The sequence below is a fragment of the Macaca thibetana genome, chromosome 2 (genome assembly GCF_024542745.1).
Source record: "Macaca thibetana thibetana isolate TM-01 chromosome 2, ASM2454274v1, whole genome shotgun sequence".
Classification (NCBI taxonomy): domain Eukaryota; kingdom Metazoa; phylum Chordata; class Mammalia; order Primates; family Cercopithecidae; genus Macaca; species Macaca thibetana.
Genome location: NC_065579.1, coordinates 120,778,421 through 120,793,968, shown reverse-complemented (window position 1 = coordinate 120,793,968; position 15,548 = coordinate 120,778,421). Strand labels below are relative to the sequence as shown.

The window sequence follows — 15,548 nt, the reverse complement described above, 5'->3', positions numbered from 1 at the left end:
AACTTGGACAAGCTCCAGCAGACCTCTGAGCCTCAATTTCTTCAATTGCCTAAGTATAGTTGCTTCTCAACTGACAATGGAGTTATGTCCAGTTAAACCCATCCTAAGTTCAAAATATCATTAAGCAAAAAATGCATTGAATACCCCTAACCTGAATACCACAACCTAGCGTAGTCTACCTTAAATGTGCTCAGAACACTCATATTAGCCCACAGTTGGGAAGAATCATCTAACACAAAGCCCATTTTATAATAAAGTGTTGAATATCTCGTGTAATTTATTGAATACTGAGTGGAAAACACAATGGTTTTATGGGTACTTGAAGTACAATTTCTATTGAATGCGTATAACTTTCGCACCATTGTGAAGTCAAAAAATCGTTAAGCCGAACCATCGTAAGTCAGGGACTGCCTATAGAAATAATAGTACCTACCTTGTTAGATTGCTGTACGATGGCATTGATGCTTTGCCCACGATCTGCTATATACATGATAAGTGTTCATTAATTGGTCAGCTGTTCAGAGGTAATAGAGGTGTGGATCTTTTTGGGAGCTGTGCAGTTAGTTATATTAAAGGAGTGAAAATGATGACCACTTGGGTTTGCATGTAGCATTGAAAACATGGATAGTTTCCTGAAGGTGGAATGCCTGGTTGAGCGAGGGCAGCAGACAGGTTTCCATGGCACCAACTATCAGGCAGGAGGTGGGAGGGCTTCCCTGCAGGGGTTTGAATGCCAGCTGCTTCCTCTAACCTTCATGGAGGGGAGACCTAGAGAGGGTATCTTAGACTAGCAGGCTACGTCTGGAGTGGTGGGGTTGGTGGGGTTTGGTGGGCTTGGGTCAGGGATGTGGCCTCAGTTCCACTTGCTGTGGGAGTAGGGGTGGGGGGGTGTCATCCAGATGCTGGGGAATCTATCAGATCTCTAGCCACCCTGAATCCTGCAGAAGTTGCAGTCTGGGATTTGCTTTGAAGCATGGGGTCTTCCCAGTGGCTGGGTTTGATGCTCTCCAGCTGGAGCAGACTTCTTTTATGCTTGAAGTTAAGAGTGAGAGCTCTGAGTCAGCCCTTGGTTCCTGAGAGGGGAGCCAGAGCTGCCTGTTTGCATTGAAATATGTCAGAAGAGTAGACAAGAACTAGTCATTAATACTATTTATTCTTTTTTCCAGAGCACCTCCTACAGACTAGATCCTTAGCCTGGCTCTGATGACACAAACATGACTACTAAAAACAAGAACTCATTTTATTGAGCAGTTGTTACATGTCAGGTCATATCAGCCTATGGGGTATATGAACTTCACACACCACTTTACAGAGGGGGCTCTTCTGAGGCTCACACCTGTGAGTGGGATAGCTGGGATTTGAACCTGGGCAGGGAGACACTCAAAGCATATTGTTCCACAGTGCTGTGCCATGTTCCAGAGTAGGAAGAACTCATTGGCCTTGAATGGAATTACCAGAGTGCACAGACACATCTAATGCAGTGAGGCTCTTGCTCTATCAGGGAGGGGATGCAGAGTTCTGCAGGAGTGCAGAGCTTCAAAGTCAGCTGTCTTGAGCACGAGGCATTCAGGAAGGGTATAGTCAGGGTCCTGGGCTACGGTCTAGAGCAGAGACAGATCCCAGAGGAAAAGGTGGCAAGGCTGCAACTGGTGGCACACACTCGGAGCCCCAGATACTTGGGAGGTTGAGGTATGAGGATCTCTTGAGCCCAGAAGTTTAAGTCCAGCCTGGGCAGCATAAGGAAGACCCCCGTGTCTAAAAGTAAAATAAGAAAGAAAGAAAAGGTGATGTGTGTTCTTCAGCCTCTGGAGCTGCCCTGGACTCAGTACTTTTGCAGGGCACTTGACGAACTCTTTTCTCCTCCCAATCCTGAGTCCTGATTGAATTCATCTGTTTGCGTGATTTGCTTCTGCTTAAATGCCGGTGAGTCTGAAATCTGTGTTCAACCTCAGCCCTTCCGAATTCAACATGTGCTCTTTGTGGTTCATTCAACAGATATGTATTGAGTACCCACTATGAGCCTTGCATTGTTCCAGTGGCTGGAAAGATAATAGTGGACAAAGCAAACATTTTCCCCATTGTGGTGCTGCATCTTGGTGGAAGAGAAAGTGTTAAACTAGAAATAAGCAAACACTGAGGCTATTAGATGATAAATAATTAGGGCTATTTAGAAAAATTAAGCAGGCAAGGGTGTGGAAAGGGTGTGTGTGTATGTGTGAGTGAGTGTGAAGGGGTTTGTGGTTTTAGAGAAGGTGGCCTGGGAAGGCCTTGTTGATAAGGTGACATTTCAGTGAAGACAGAAGGAAGCGAGGGCATAAGACAAGTGTCTGGGGAACAGCATTCCAGGTCATGGGAACAGCAGGTGTGAAGGTTGTGAGGCCTGACACATCTGCAGACCATTGTGGGGCAGAGCATGCAAAGTGGCAGAGTAGGAGGTGAAGTGCGTGTATAGCAGATCACATGTGCCTTGGAGGCCATGAACAGGACTTGAGAGACACAAGAATCATCATTTGAGATTAGAGGAGTGCTGTGAACTGACTCGCATTTTGTTTTAATTTTTTTTTTTTTTGAGATGGAGTTTTGCTCTTGTTGCCCGGGCTGGAGTGCAGTGGCATGATCTTGGCTCACTACAACCTCTGCCTCCCAGATTCAAGCAGTTCTCCCGCCTCACCCTCCTGAGTAGCTGGGATTACAGGCATGCGCCACCACGCCCGGCCAATTTTTTATTTTTAGTAGAGACAGGGTTGCTCCATGTTGGTCAGGTTGGTCTCGAACTCCTGACCTCAGGTGGTCCGCCCACCTCAGCCTCCCAAAGTGCTGGGATTACAGGCGTGAGCCACCGTGCCTGGCCTTGTTTTAATTGTAAATTGTGGTAAAATACACATAACATAAAAGTTACCATCTGAAGTATTTTTTAAAATGTAGAGTTCAGTGGTGTTAAATGCATTTATGTTGTGCGACCAGTCTCCAGAACTTTTTACCATCTTGCACAACTAAAACCGCATACCCATTTGGTATGGTTTGGCTGTGTCTCTACCCAGATCTCATCTTGAATTGTAGCTCCCACAATTCCCATGTGTCATGGGAGGGAGCCAGTGTAATTGATTGAATTATGAGGGACGGTCCTTCCTGTGCTGTTCTCATAATAGTGAATGAGTCTCACGAGATCTGATGGTTTTAAAAACAGGAGTTTCCCTACACAAACTCTGTTTTTGCCTGCTGCCATCCATGTAAGATGTGATTTTTTCCTCCTCGCCTTCCACCATGACTGTGAGGCCTTTCTAGCCATGTGGAACTGTGAGTCCAATTAAATCTCTTTCTTTTGTAGATTGCCCAGTCTTTGTGTCTTTATCAGCAGCATGAAAACAAACAAATACAGTAAATTGGTACCGGTAGAGTGGGGCATTGCCGAAAACATACCTGAAAATGTGGAAGCGACTTTGGGTAACAGGCAGAGGTTGGAGGACTTTGGAGGGCTCAGAAGAAGACGCGAAAATGTGGGAAAGTTTGGAGCTTCCTAGAGACTTGTTGAATGGCTTTGATAAGAATGCTGATAGTGATAATGAACAATAATGTCCAGACTGAGGTGGTCTCAGATGGAAATGAGGAATTGTTGGGAACTAGAGCAAAGGTGACTCTTGTTATGCTTTAGCAAAGAGATTGGCAGCATTTTGCCCCTGCCCCAGAGATTTGTGGAACTTTGAACTTGAGAGAGATGATTTAGGGTATCTGATGGAATAATTTCTAAGCAGTAAAGCATTAAAGATGTAAGTTGGGTGCTGTTAAAGGCATTCGTTTCAAAAGGGAAACAGGACTTAAAAGTTTGGAAAATTTGCAGCCTGACAATGCAATAGAAAAGAAAATTCCATTTTCTGAGGAGAAATTCAAGCTGGCTGCAGAAATTTGCATAAGTAACGAGGAGCTGAATGTTAATCACCAAGACAATGGGGAATATGTCTCCAGGGCATGTCAGAGATGTTTGCAGCAGCCTCTCCCATCACAGATCCGGAGGCCTAGGAGGAAAAAGTAGTTTCATGGGGCAGGCCCAGGGTCCCTGTGTTGTGTGCAGCCTAGGGACATGGTGCTCTGTGTTCCAGCTGCTCCAGCCATGGCTGAAAGGGGCCAACATAGAGCACAGACCATGGCTTCAGAGGCTGGAAGCCCCAAGCCTTGGCAGCTTCCATATGGTGCTGAGCCTGCAGGTGTGCAGAAGTCAAGAATTGAGGTTTGGTAACCTCTGCTTAGATTTCAGAGCATGTATGGAATGCCTGGATGCCCAGGTAGAAGTTTGCTGCAGGGGTGGGGCCCTCATGAAGAACCTCTGCTAGGGCAGTGTGGAAGGGAAATGTGGTGTGGCCCTCATGAGGAACCTCTGCTAGGGCAGTATGGGAGCCCCCATACAGAGTCCCTACTGGGGCACTGCCTGGGGAAGCTGTGAGAAGAGGGTCACTGTCCTCCAGACCCCCAAATGGTAGATCCACTGACAGTTTGCACCGGGTACCTGGAAAAGCCTCAGACACTCGATGCCAGTCTGTGAAAGCAGCTGGGAGGGAGGCTGTACCCTGCAAAGCTGCAGGGCTGGATCTTCCCCAAGACCATGGGAACCCACGTCTTGGATCAGTGTGATCTGGATGTGAGACATGACTGCCCTGCTGGATTTCGGACTTGCATGGGACCTGTAGCCCCTTTGTTTTGGTCAATTTCTCCCAGTTGGAATGGCTATATTTACCCATTACTGGTACCCCCATTGTATTTGTGAAGTAACTAGATTGCTTTTGATTTTACAGGTTCATAGGCAGAGGGACTTGCCTTGTCTCAGACAAGACTTTGGACTGTGGACTTTTGAGTTAATTCTGAAATGAGTTTCAAGACTTTGGGGGACTGTTGGGAAGGCATGATCGGTTTTGAAATGTGAGGACGTGAGATTTAGGAGGGGCCAGGGGCAGAATGATATGGTTTGGCTGTGTTCCCACCCAAATCTCATTTTGAATTGTGACTCCCACAATTCCTGTGTGTCATGGGAGGGACCCAGTGGGAGGTGATTGAGTTATGGGGGCAGGTCTTTCCTGCACTGTTCTTATGATAGTGAATGAGTCTCATAAGATCTGATGGTTTTAAAATCAGAAGTTTTCCTGCACAAGCTCTTTTTTTTTGCCTGCTGCCATCCATGTAAGACATACTTGCTCCTCTTTGCCTTCTGTCATGATTATGAGGCCTCCCCAGCCATGTGGAACTGTGAGTCCAATTAAACCTCTTTCTTTCATAAATTGCCCAGTCTCAGGTATGTCTTTATCAGCAGCATGAAAATTGACTAATACACCATTAAACAACAGATCTTCCTTCTGCAGTCTCCCCGGTCCCTGCAAACCACCATTCTACTTTCTGTTTCAATGAATCTGACTACTCTAGCTACCTCACATAAGTGGAATCATACAGCATTTGTCTTTTTGTGACAGGCATCTTTCACTTGGTATCATGTCCTCAATGCTCATCCATTGAGTAGCATGTGTTAGAATTTCTTTTCTTTTTAAGGCTGAGTAATATCTCATTGCATGTATATACAACATTGATGGACATTTGGGCTGTTCCACCTTTGGCTGTGGTGAGTAATGCTTCTATTAACATAAAGATATGTATGTCTCTTTGAGGTCTGCTTTCAGTTCTTTTGATACACAGAAGTGGAATTGTGGGATCATATGGTGCTCCTCTGTTTAATTTTTTGAGGAATCTGCATACTGTCTTCTTCTGCAGGTGCATCACCGTTTTACATTTCTACCACTGGCATACAGGGTTTCACTCTCTCCACATCCTCACCCACACTTGTTATTTTCTGTTTGTTTTTTTGTTTGTTTGTTTTAATAGTAGCCATCCTAGTGGGTGTGAGGTGACTTCTCATTGTGGTTGTGATTTGTATTTCCCTACTGAATAGTGATGTTGATCATCTTCTCATGCGCTTGTTGGCCATTTGTGTGTTTTCTTTGGAACAATGTCTATTCAATTCTTGGCTCATTTTAAAAATCAGATTGGTTGTTTTTTGTCATTGAGTTGTAGGGGTTCTTTATATCTGGATATTAGCCCCTTATCAGAGATGTGATTTGCACATGTTTTCTCCTATTCCATGGGATGCCTGAAGTGACTTTTTTTTAACAGATCCCTCTGGCTGCTGGGTTGGGAATAGACTGTAAGTGGGCAAGGATGGAAGGTCTAGTCAGTAGCCCATGAGCATGGTTATCTTGCATTTCCAAACTAGAACATTTTGAATCATTATTGATGCCCCCAGTTGTCATCTCCAGCCCCCACCAGGGCAGGTATCTCAAGGTAGGATGCTGAGGTTGGGAGGAGACAGGTGGGGAGAGGTCAGCAGCTTGGATCAGAGGGTGGAGCCGGTAGGGTGGGCAGGACCTAATCAGAGGGTCTCTTGTGCCTGTCTCTGTATTGCCGTCATCTCTCTTCTGGCCCACTTGGCATCCATTCCCAACTTGTTAGCTTGGCCTGCGAGGCATTTGCTGTTGTGGTCCTGCCCACCCTACCGGCTCTGCAATCTGATCCAAGCTCCTGGCTTCCCCCAACCTGTCTCCTCCTGGCCTCAGCTTCCTACCCTCAGACACTCGCCCCGGCACCTTGTGCCAGGCAGAGCTGAACACTCCCTTGCTCCTCTCACAGACCCTGTCGCTGCGGCCCTCAATCCCATACACCCTTGTCTCCCATCTCCACGGCTGCCTCTTCTGCCAAGTGGGGAACTTTCCCAGGGGGTGAAAGAGACTTGTCTTCTGCACAGGGTCCTTTATGCAGAGTGAGGCTTGGACTGTGTTTGATTCAGTGAATGAAAAGACTGACAAGAAAGAAGCAAAAGGTACCAGACCACAGACAAAGCCTGAGGAGACAGAGGAGGAGGTGAGGGAGAGGACAAAACTGGCGTGGGAGAGATGTTGGGCCTGCAGCTGTCCCACGGCTTCGCAATGTAAGGCTTCACCCCCTCTTTGTGCCCTTCTGGGCTGGTGGCGCCTGGCCCTTCTGTCCAGCACGGACCCTTTTCCTGGCTCCCTGATACCGTATTCACAGTTCCTGGATAAGATTCAGCTGTGTCGCCTTTATTTCTTGTTCTTTTTCTTCCCGTACTTTACATAATAAAGGTTTTCTTTTCTTTTTTCCTTTGGAATCAGAAAACTGAAGAGACTATCTTTATTAAATAACTTAATAAAGAATTCAAAGGAAGTGGCTTTGGGGGCCAGAGGGGAGAGGAAGGGAAGGGTACTGTCATGCCGGGGAGGTTCTGTGTGCAGAGTTGCACCCTTGGAAATGGACTTTTGAGTTCAGGGCCTGGGAGACTCGTGAAAAAAAACAAAGGAGTCCATGAGAAGCCCCAGAGCTTCTGGGAAAGAGGTCCTTGTTTATGCCTGTTGGAACTGATTTGGTCAAGTGTTTGTTTAAAGGAGATGCCACTTGGTAAGCGACGCCTGGCTTACTTGTGTTGCGTTCAAGAATGCTTTGATTGGCCGGAGATGCTGACACTGTTTACTCAGAACTGGCTCGAGTGTGAGTGCCTGGAACCTAGAGGCCCAACGCCACCACCCAGCAGATTCCTAAGTGTCTAATATTGAAGTGAGGGCTGCAGTGGTTTAACTCTGCCGGGCAGCGCCAAACCCACAACGGGGCAGTTAGCAACCTCTAGCCTTGGCTAGCATTTGTCTTTCTCTTGACTAATAACTGTTGCTTTTTTATATTGTGAGTTTGACAGAAAGTAGATTAAAAGTGCACACAGGCCAGCTGTGGTGGCTCACGCCTGTAATCCCAACGTTTTGGGAGGCCAAGGTGGGTGGATCACGAGGTCGGGAGATCGAGACCATCCTGGCCAACATGGTGAAACCCCATCTCTACTAAAAAAAAATTTAAAAATTTAGCTGGGTGTGGTGGTGCGTGCCTGTAATCCCAGCTACCCGGCAGGCTGAGGCAGAAGAATTGCTTGAATGTGGGAGGTGGAGATTGCGGTGAGCCAAGATGGCGCCACTGCACTCTAGCCTGGCGACAGAGTGAGACTCTGTCTCAAAAACAAAAAAGAGAAAACACCACACACAAGTTACGGTGGAACATTCCTCTCTTGGGAGGTGGTGACCACTAAACATTTACCTTCACATTTGCCACATGCTGTATGTGGTTTTAGGCTGGATCGTCCCTATCCCTGAAGTGATGGGTTGTGGCCCCATCTTCCAAATGAGAAAACGGAGGCACAGTGCTTAATATTAATGGTAGAGTCAGGAGGTTCAGGGGACTCGATTTCAATTAGACCCAGCAGTGAGCTCCTCTTTCCCATTTTAGATTGTCAGGATTTTGTCATAATCTTTTTTTTTTTTTTTGGTTTAAATCCTCTGTGTCTGGTATATGGTAGGTGTTGGTAAAATGTGAGGTGTGTAAATGAAGTGTTAAACTGGATTAAAGTGAACTCTGGGCTGTGGTGCCTATGGCTCTTGTAAGTTATGAGGCTGGACTAGGTCTGAAGGTGATGGGTGAGAGTTGGACTGGAGCTATCTGGCTGCACACGGCACATCCTTTATGGTGAGTGCATCCATGGATTCTGGTCAGGTCATGCTGGTCTCACGTGGTGTTCGGTGTCACTGCTGTGTTGTTGCCCTTGGAGAGAGAACCCTAGGGATACAACTTTGACAAACTTGTCCCAGATTAAAAACCTGATATTCTTCTAGCACCTGGCCAGCAGGTAATAACTCGATGGGAAAAGAAATAGGAGATCTCATTTTTAAGAGTGTCACTGCATTATAGTTATATTGCAGTGGTGGGGGGAACAGGAATACTAGTTTCTTGTAGTTACTTTGCAAAAAGAGATGCTCAAGTCACCTCCCTTGGTGTGTTTCAGGCAGCACAATAAGATTCGCAGCGTGGAGGGGAGCCAGCTAAAGGCCTACCTTTCCTTGGAAGTGTTGGATCTGAGTTCGAACAACATCACGGAAGTGCGGAACACCTGCTTTCCACATGGACCACCTATAAAGGAGCTGTAAGTGCCTTTGTTCAGCTACCTGTGGCTGGCCCTCTGCGTCCAGCCAGCTAACACCTTTACCGGCACCCAGTTCTGGACACAGGAGGGATGCTTCCTTCCCTTCTCAGCCATGGCTGGGCCAGGTCAGTGGGGATGGTGCGGACCTTCCCTGAGCAGGGCAGGGGCGGGGCCGGTGCATAGAGCACATCCAGATCTGCAGCATTATCCTGACATTACAGACAGACAAGGGACAGAGGCAGGAAGAGGTTACTTAGCCTGTCCAGGGGACTCAACACTCCAAGATGAGAGTCTAGGACTCAGGTACAAGTCGATCTTGACCACAGAGCCTGCTTTCTTTCCCATTTCCTTGGCTGCCTCTCAGAAATCCTTCCAGAGGAGATTCAGGGAGGATGGTTAGAGGATTCACATTGGAAGCCTGTTTGACAAGGCTTAGCTTATCAGTGCTTATCTTTCTAGTGTCATGCACTGTAAAACAAGTCTTTGGGTTTATTTGGGGGAGGGAAGTTACTCTATTCTATGGGTTTTCAGCACCTTTTAGGTTTATCTGTTTCTCTTTTACCCATTTTAATGTCCCATCTCACACACAATGGATGGTAGACAGGAAGGAAAAAGGAAAAAAAGTTAAAACCTACTTAATCAACTACTTGTTGGTAGGAAAAGTGTTACTCTGGGAAAGAAACTGCAACCCCAGGCTAAAGAGATGTTTTCTAATTCCAGGTGAGTTTTTATTCCCTGTATCATTACTGTTCCAGAATTAACTTTGGAAATCATTTGCAAGGCTAGTTTAGGGGTCATTGTGACCCGTCTTTTCAGGGAGGGTGAGGTTTGGCACATGGATTTTCCAAGTAAAGACTGCAAGGAGAGGAGTGGTTTCTTTCTTAGCCTGCATCAGGGCGCCAGAGTTGGGAACAGGAGGCGTTGGCTTTTGTGAAGCCTCCAGTGTGGGCCCTCAAAAGATGTCCATGTGACATCACTTTGCTTGGGACAAAGAAACCATAACTGCTACACTTAGTTGCCTTGACCTCTCCCTGCACGAAAGCGGGAGGGACTTTCTATTTTGGCAGCTATTGGGTCATATATCTTCATCACACAGGCTGTTCTTTAATCTGGGGTGTTGAGAACAAACAGTTCAGGCCTATTTGCAAAGAATCCTTCTGTGCCCTGTGCTAGGCCACTGCCTGCTGGAGAGACAAAAAGTGCCTTGCTCCCTTCCACCCTCTGTGGTAGAAAACCCTCTCTGGTCTTTCTCCTTTTCACTTAGGCCAGAAAAAGCAGCATTTGTTTGGGGAAGGCAGAGGAGAGGTGTTGGAGACCACTTCTCACAGGAATGCCATATTGTTCCTCCTTGTACTTTCTTTTCTTTTCTATTGCTTGATATAATTTGCATACAGCAAGATGCACAGATCTGAGCTGCAGACTTCTGTGCCTTTTGAGAAGCAGTGTCTGCCTTTCTGTATTGTCACAGGAGGTGCCCTGACTTAATCACGCTGTAAGTATAGGTACCATGATGTATTGCTTGTTTTCTGAAGGGATTCTGCACAGGTCTCTGTGCTAGAGTGTTTGTTTGAGGCATTTAAAATTACAGAAATGAATTAGTTTGTGTTTATAGTGTGTTATGTAATTTATATAGCAAGACCCATTTCAAAATTAAAGGCTATTTCCCTAAATTATTAAATCGACACTGACCTTGCCTTTCGATCGATTTTCTGCTTTCTAGGACTTTTCACATCAACCTTGGGCACTGGGTGGTGAGAAGAGTCCTGCAGGTGGCTCCTGACGCAGGGCTGGTGTGTCAGTGGACGTGGAGGTGTTTGAATTTCACTCCCACCCTCTTGGGGTGGCCCAGCAGCTTCAAGGACAGTGTGTTTTCAGCTAAACCGGCCTTGCCCTCAGGGCTTAGGTGCACAGTCCTAACACCTGCATCGCTCTAGCTCCCCATCCAGAGCCTGTGGCTGATAAACCTCTCATTGGAAACCTGTCCCGCTGGTGTCTTAACTAATCCTCCCAACTCAGACCCAGAGAGGTCTGGTGTCTGTAATGAAATGAGGAAGGCCTTTGACCAACCACCGCATTTTCTTTCCTGAATCATTCCAGCAACCTGGCGGGCAATCGGATTGGCACCCTGGAGTTGGGGGCATTTGATGGTCTGTCACGGTCGCTGCTAACTCTTCGCCTGAGCAAAAACAGGATCACCCAGCTTCCTGTAAGAGCGTTCAAGCTACCCAGGCTGACACAACTGTGAGTATAGAAAACTACACTTTAATTAAGGCTAGCCAAACTTTATGGAGGCCAAATTTCCCCAAGGACCTTGTACCAAACGCCACCCTTTCCTTGCTCCCTTTGGTAAAGCTCTCTGTAAATTACCATTAATGGCATCACCTCATAAAAGCAAATTCAGAGCTGGGTCTGGTGCTGTGGCTGCCTCAGCTTGCTGAGAAAGAGATCCACTGAGTTTGCTTGTCTTCCCTCGTGTTTTCCAAAATGGAATCAGGAATCCTGCTGCCTAGCTGATGCTGGCTAATGCTGAGGCTGCATGGGTTTGGGTTCTTATTTATCTTAGATGTTTTTCTGTATTTTTTAAAGATACCCATAAAATCTGTACCTTGCACATGGTAGTGTCCTACACTTCTCGAACAGTTTGAGAGGAAGTTAGTGTAGCCAGAGTTAGTAAGCAAAAGACAGGCCTTTGTTTTCATCTGTTAAATCTAACAAGGTAGTTGATTTATTATTTCTTTATTTCTTTATTTTGATACAGAGTCTCATTCTGTCCCCCAGGCTGGAGTGCAGTGGCGTGATCTCAGCTCACTGCAAGCTCCGCCTCCCGGGTTCACGTCGTTCTCCTGCCTCAGCCTCCCGAGTAGCTGGGACTACAGGCGCCAGCCACCTCGCCCGGCTAATTTTTTTGTATTTTTAGTAGAGATGGGGTTTCACCGTGTTAGCCAGGATGGTCTTGATCTCCTGACCTCGTGATCCACCTGCCTTAGCCTCCCAAAGTGCTGGGATGACAGGTGTGAGCCACCATACCCAGCTGATTTATTATTTTTTTGAACAATTTAATTGTTTAGTTTACTGATGGAAGGCTAAGTACCCTTCTAGAAGGCAGAGTTTTAGATTCAAGAAAAGCTCTGTTAACCAGAGCCTGACGAAGGACTTTTTCCCTTTTTTTTTTCCTCTGTACCCTCTGTTTAGCAGAAGAGTGTGTTTCAGGAAAATAAGACAGTTTTGGAAATTTTGTTTCAACAAAACAAAGTAATTGCCGAGGGCCAGGTTGGCGGCAAGATGGGGTGTGCCTGGCTCTCAACCTGCCTGGGTTTTACCTCCCCTGGGTGGGGAGTCCTAGACTTTGCCCTTTTCAGTCTGTGGAGAAGGTCTCAGTGATTCCTGAGAAGGTTTGTGTGGAGCAGCATCATGAGACACTGCAGAAATATTTGGGGAAAACCAAGGGCTTTCTGGCTGCTCTGTCTCCCCTTCCCGCAGGGCTGCTAATGGCCCACCCAGATTCCTGACATCTTTTGGTGAACTGAGGCTTTGTCATACTGGGGCTAGAAGCCAAGTGTATATGACTTGTGGGGTGTCTCTCCCCCATCTCCCCCCCGCCCCCATGTGCAGTCACTTCTCTCTATAGTGGAGATGCTATGAAATGCCTCCAGTGGAAAGTGGTGTTGCCATTTGATACCTAGTGGTTTGGTTTTTCCTGGGTTGAGGCATGTGGTGTGGATTTCTGTTGCCAAGCTCAGAGATACCTCACGTAAGACATTCACCCCTTGAGTCATACCCACGTCCTCACTGCAGAGTCACAAATGGCAGTGGTGCTACTGGGGGAGGAGACGTGAGCACACACGCGCTCGCTTCCGTGCAGCTACGGGCCCAGCCTCGGAGCTGACTGTGGAGAGCGGGGCCTCACTCACCTCTCTTTCCTGCACTAGCTGTGGTCAAGTGGTGGCGTCAGTGCCTGCGTGGCAGCCAAGACACACGATGGGCTCCCCTATACGTCCTGGCTTCCCAGGGATCCCTGCACTGGGGTTTCTCCTCTGGCTTGGAAACTTAGCCAGGACTGCCTGGGAATGGTTGTGGGTGGCATATGCACATAGGACACTCTGACCCTGCTGGCTTCATCTCTTTAGGGACCTCAATCGGAATCGGATTCGGCTGATAGAGGGCCTCACCTTCCAGGGGCTCAACAGCTTGGAGGTGCTGAAGCTTCAGCGAAACAACATCAGCAAACTGACGGACGGGGCCTTCTGGGGACTGTCCAAGATGCATGTGCTGTAAGCGCAGACCGGGGTCCTGGCATTGCTAAGGATTGCTGTGTGGTGTGTGGTGTGGGGGGTGGGGTGTGGTGTGTGTGTGTATGTGCACATGCGCGCCCACACCAGCATTACTGTGTGTTGTGGTCTATGTGTGTGTGTGTGTGTGCACGTGCATGCCCACACCAGCGTTCAGCTGTGCACTGGGCGTGGAGTGGGGCACCAGTGCCCAGTCCTTTTCTCCTGAAGGATTCTTCAAGATTTCAGCCGGACCCAGCCCCCTTCCCTTTGCATCTTCACCTGGGCCCAACTTAGTGTCTTGGGACGGGGCCAAATCTGAGGGTATTTTCCTAGCAGATCAGAAAATCCACTGAAATCCACTTGGGGGAAGTTTCAGCGGATTGACTCAGATCAGTTGGTTGATGGAGGTGGAGTTACGGGCCATTCTGCCAGGCCTGCTCCCCTCAGCCTGCATCCACTGCCCCCGCCCCTGCTTCCTCGGTGAACGTGGGACTGCGGAACAGACCCCTCCTCACATCCTCTCTACTCCCACACCACAGGAAGTTCCTTCTCTCCCCTTCTGGGTTTGACAGTCTTTCTTGAGGTGCAGGTGGGCCAAAAATGTAGCGCTCATCCTAGGAGATTTATTTCTGTCTTGTGAGCTAATCAAGACACTGGGTGCAGATGTTCAACTTTTATCAAGGGAGCGGTCTCTTCAGCCAGATGTGCACAACAGCACAACAGGCTTGCCTGCACAGTGACGTGAAACAGGAGGGCAGCATACAGAGAAGGCTTTTTAAACGTTAAAAGCATTTTTAAACATTAAAATTTATTTTTAATCAAAAGTAATTCATCTGTATAGTTAAATCAGATAGTAAAGAAAAGCTGTCACTGCCCACCCCAGCCTCCCCCGCCGCCTCCCCCTCATTCTCTCTTCACCCCAGTTCTTCTCCTAAGAGGCAGGCACTTCTAAGCCTTTCTCTTTCTCGTTTTTCTGTTTTTAGCTTTGCTGGTTGTTCCTTCCAAGTTAATATACTGACACCACTGTCTTTACTTACCCACTTGCGATTTCCTGCTTTAGAGTCAATGATTTAACTTGCTTATGACCGCCCCTTCTCCCTTCCAGTCTGGGCAAATTATATCATGACTTGTATGCCCTTTACTGGTTTTCTTGGCAATGGAAACCAACTAGGCCCAGGTCCATCCACGTGTTGTGCTGTGTCACTCTGATCGGCGTCTCTGCATGACCAGCCCTCCGTGCCCTGTGAACAGTGAGGATGTTTCTGCTGCTGGACTTCTTGCTCTACTCATTCTCCAGCCTTTGTTTTACGTATTCAAAAACATTTCGCTTGATCTCCTTCAGCATGTCATTTTGGACTTGGAAGTCCAAGGTGGTCATGTGCTGGGTGGACTGAAGTTAAAAGAGAATTCTCAGAGGAAAATGGGGTTAGCACCTACCATTTGGTTTTTATGTTGAACAAATTTATATAAATTGAGCTGTCTTGGAGGTTATTTATACATTAAGTGCTTACCTTTTGAGCAGTAGCAGAAAGAAATATGGAAAAAAGCAAAACTTAGTTGCCCAAAGCCCTTGTGTAATATTGAACACGCAGCAAAATTCGAGTTATGGTCTTCTGTTGAAGAGGCGGTCGCCTGGGCTTGCGCTGTCTTTCCTAGCACATGCTGTGTGGGGAAGCAGGGTGCTAGCACACTTACACAGTGGGCCTGAGCGCTCAGGCCCAGTGCTGCCCTGAAACCCGATGTCCCCTTGTTCCCTTCTTGTAGTGACCCCATGGAGTCAGTGCTCTTAGATATCTTCATGTTATAGATGTGCAGGTTTATTCAGCCAGCAAGCTGCAAAATTAGGATTTAAATCCAGATAGTCTGACGCCAGAGCTAAAGCGGGTCTCCTAGCACAGTGGCACAGAGTCCAGCCGTTGGTAACCAGACCTGGGCTTGAATTATTTCTGGCCCCTTCCCTACTGGCTAAGCTGTGTAAAGTCTTAGGTTACCTGGCTTCTCTCAGCAGCACGTTCCTCATGGGTGAGATGAGGGTGATAATAAGAGCCTCCTCCTATTCTCCTTTCTATTCCTTTAATGGGCTTTGCCCTGGCCTGGAAGTCGTTTGCCAGTTTGTTGGCCTGGGTCATTTTTTGTTTTGTTTCTGGTAGAGGTGGGGTTTCACTATATTGCCTGCACTGGTCTCGAACCCCCGAGCTCAAGCGATCCTCCCGCTTTGGCCTCCCCAAGTACTGGGATTACAGGCATGAGCCACCACACCCGGTCCTGGT

At 47.4% G+C, this 15,548-nt stretch overlaps 1 protein-coding gene across 2 annotated transcripts in view; it reads left to right on the top strand.

The window, feature by feature from the left end:
• Positions 1–15,548, top strand: part of LRIG1 (leucine rich repeats and immunoglobulin like domains 1) — a 126,730-nt gene that overhangs the window by 74,664 nt on the left and 36,518 nt on the right. For both annotated transcript variants that reach the window (XM_050781283.1, XM_050781282.1), the window contains exons 4-6: positions 8,870–9,007; positions 11,105–11,248; positions 13,135–13,278. In XM_050781283.1, the coding sequence (XP_050637240.1) occupies positions 13,268–13,278 (11 nt within the window). In that variant the 5' untranslated portion in view covers positions 8,870–9,007; positions 11,105–11,248; positions 13,135–13,267. The remainder of the gene's footprint in view (positions 1–8,869; positions 9,008–11,104; positions 11,249–13,134; positions 13,279–15,548) is intronic.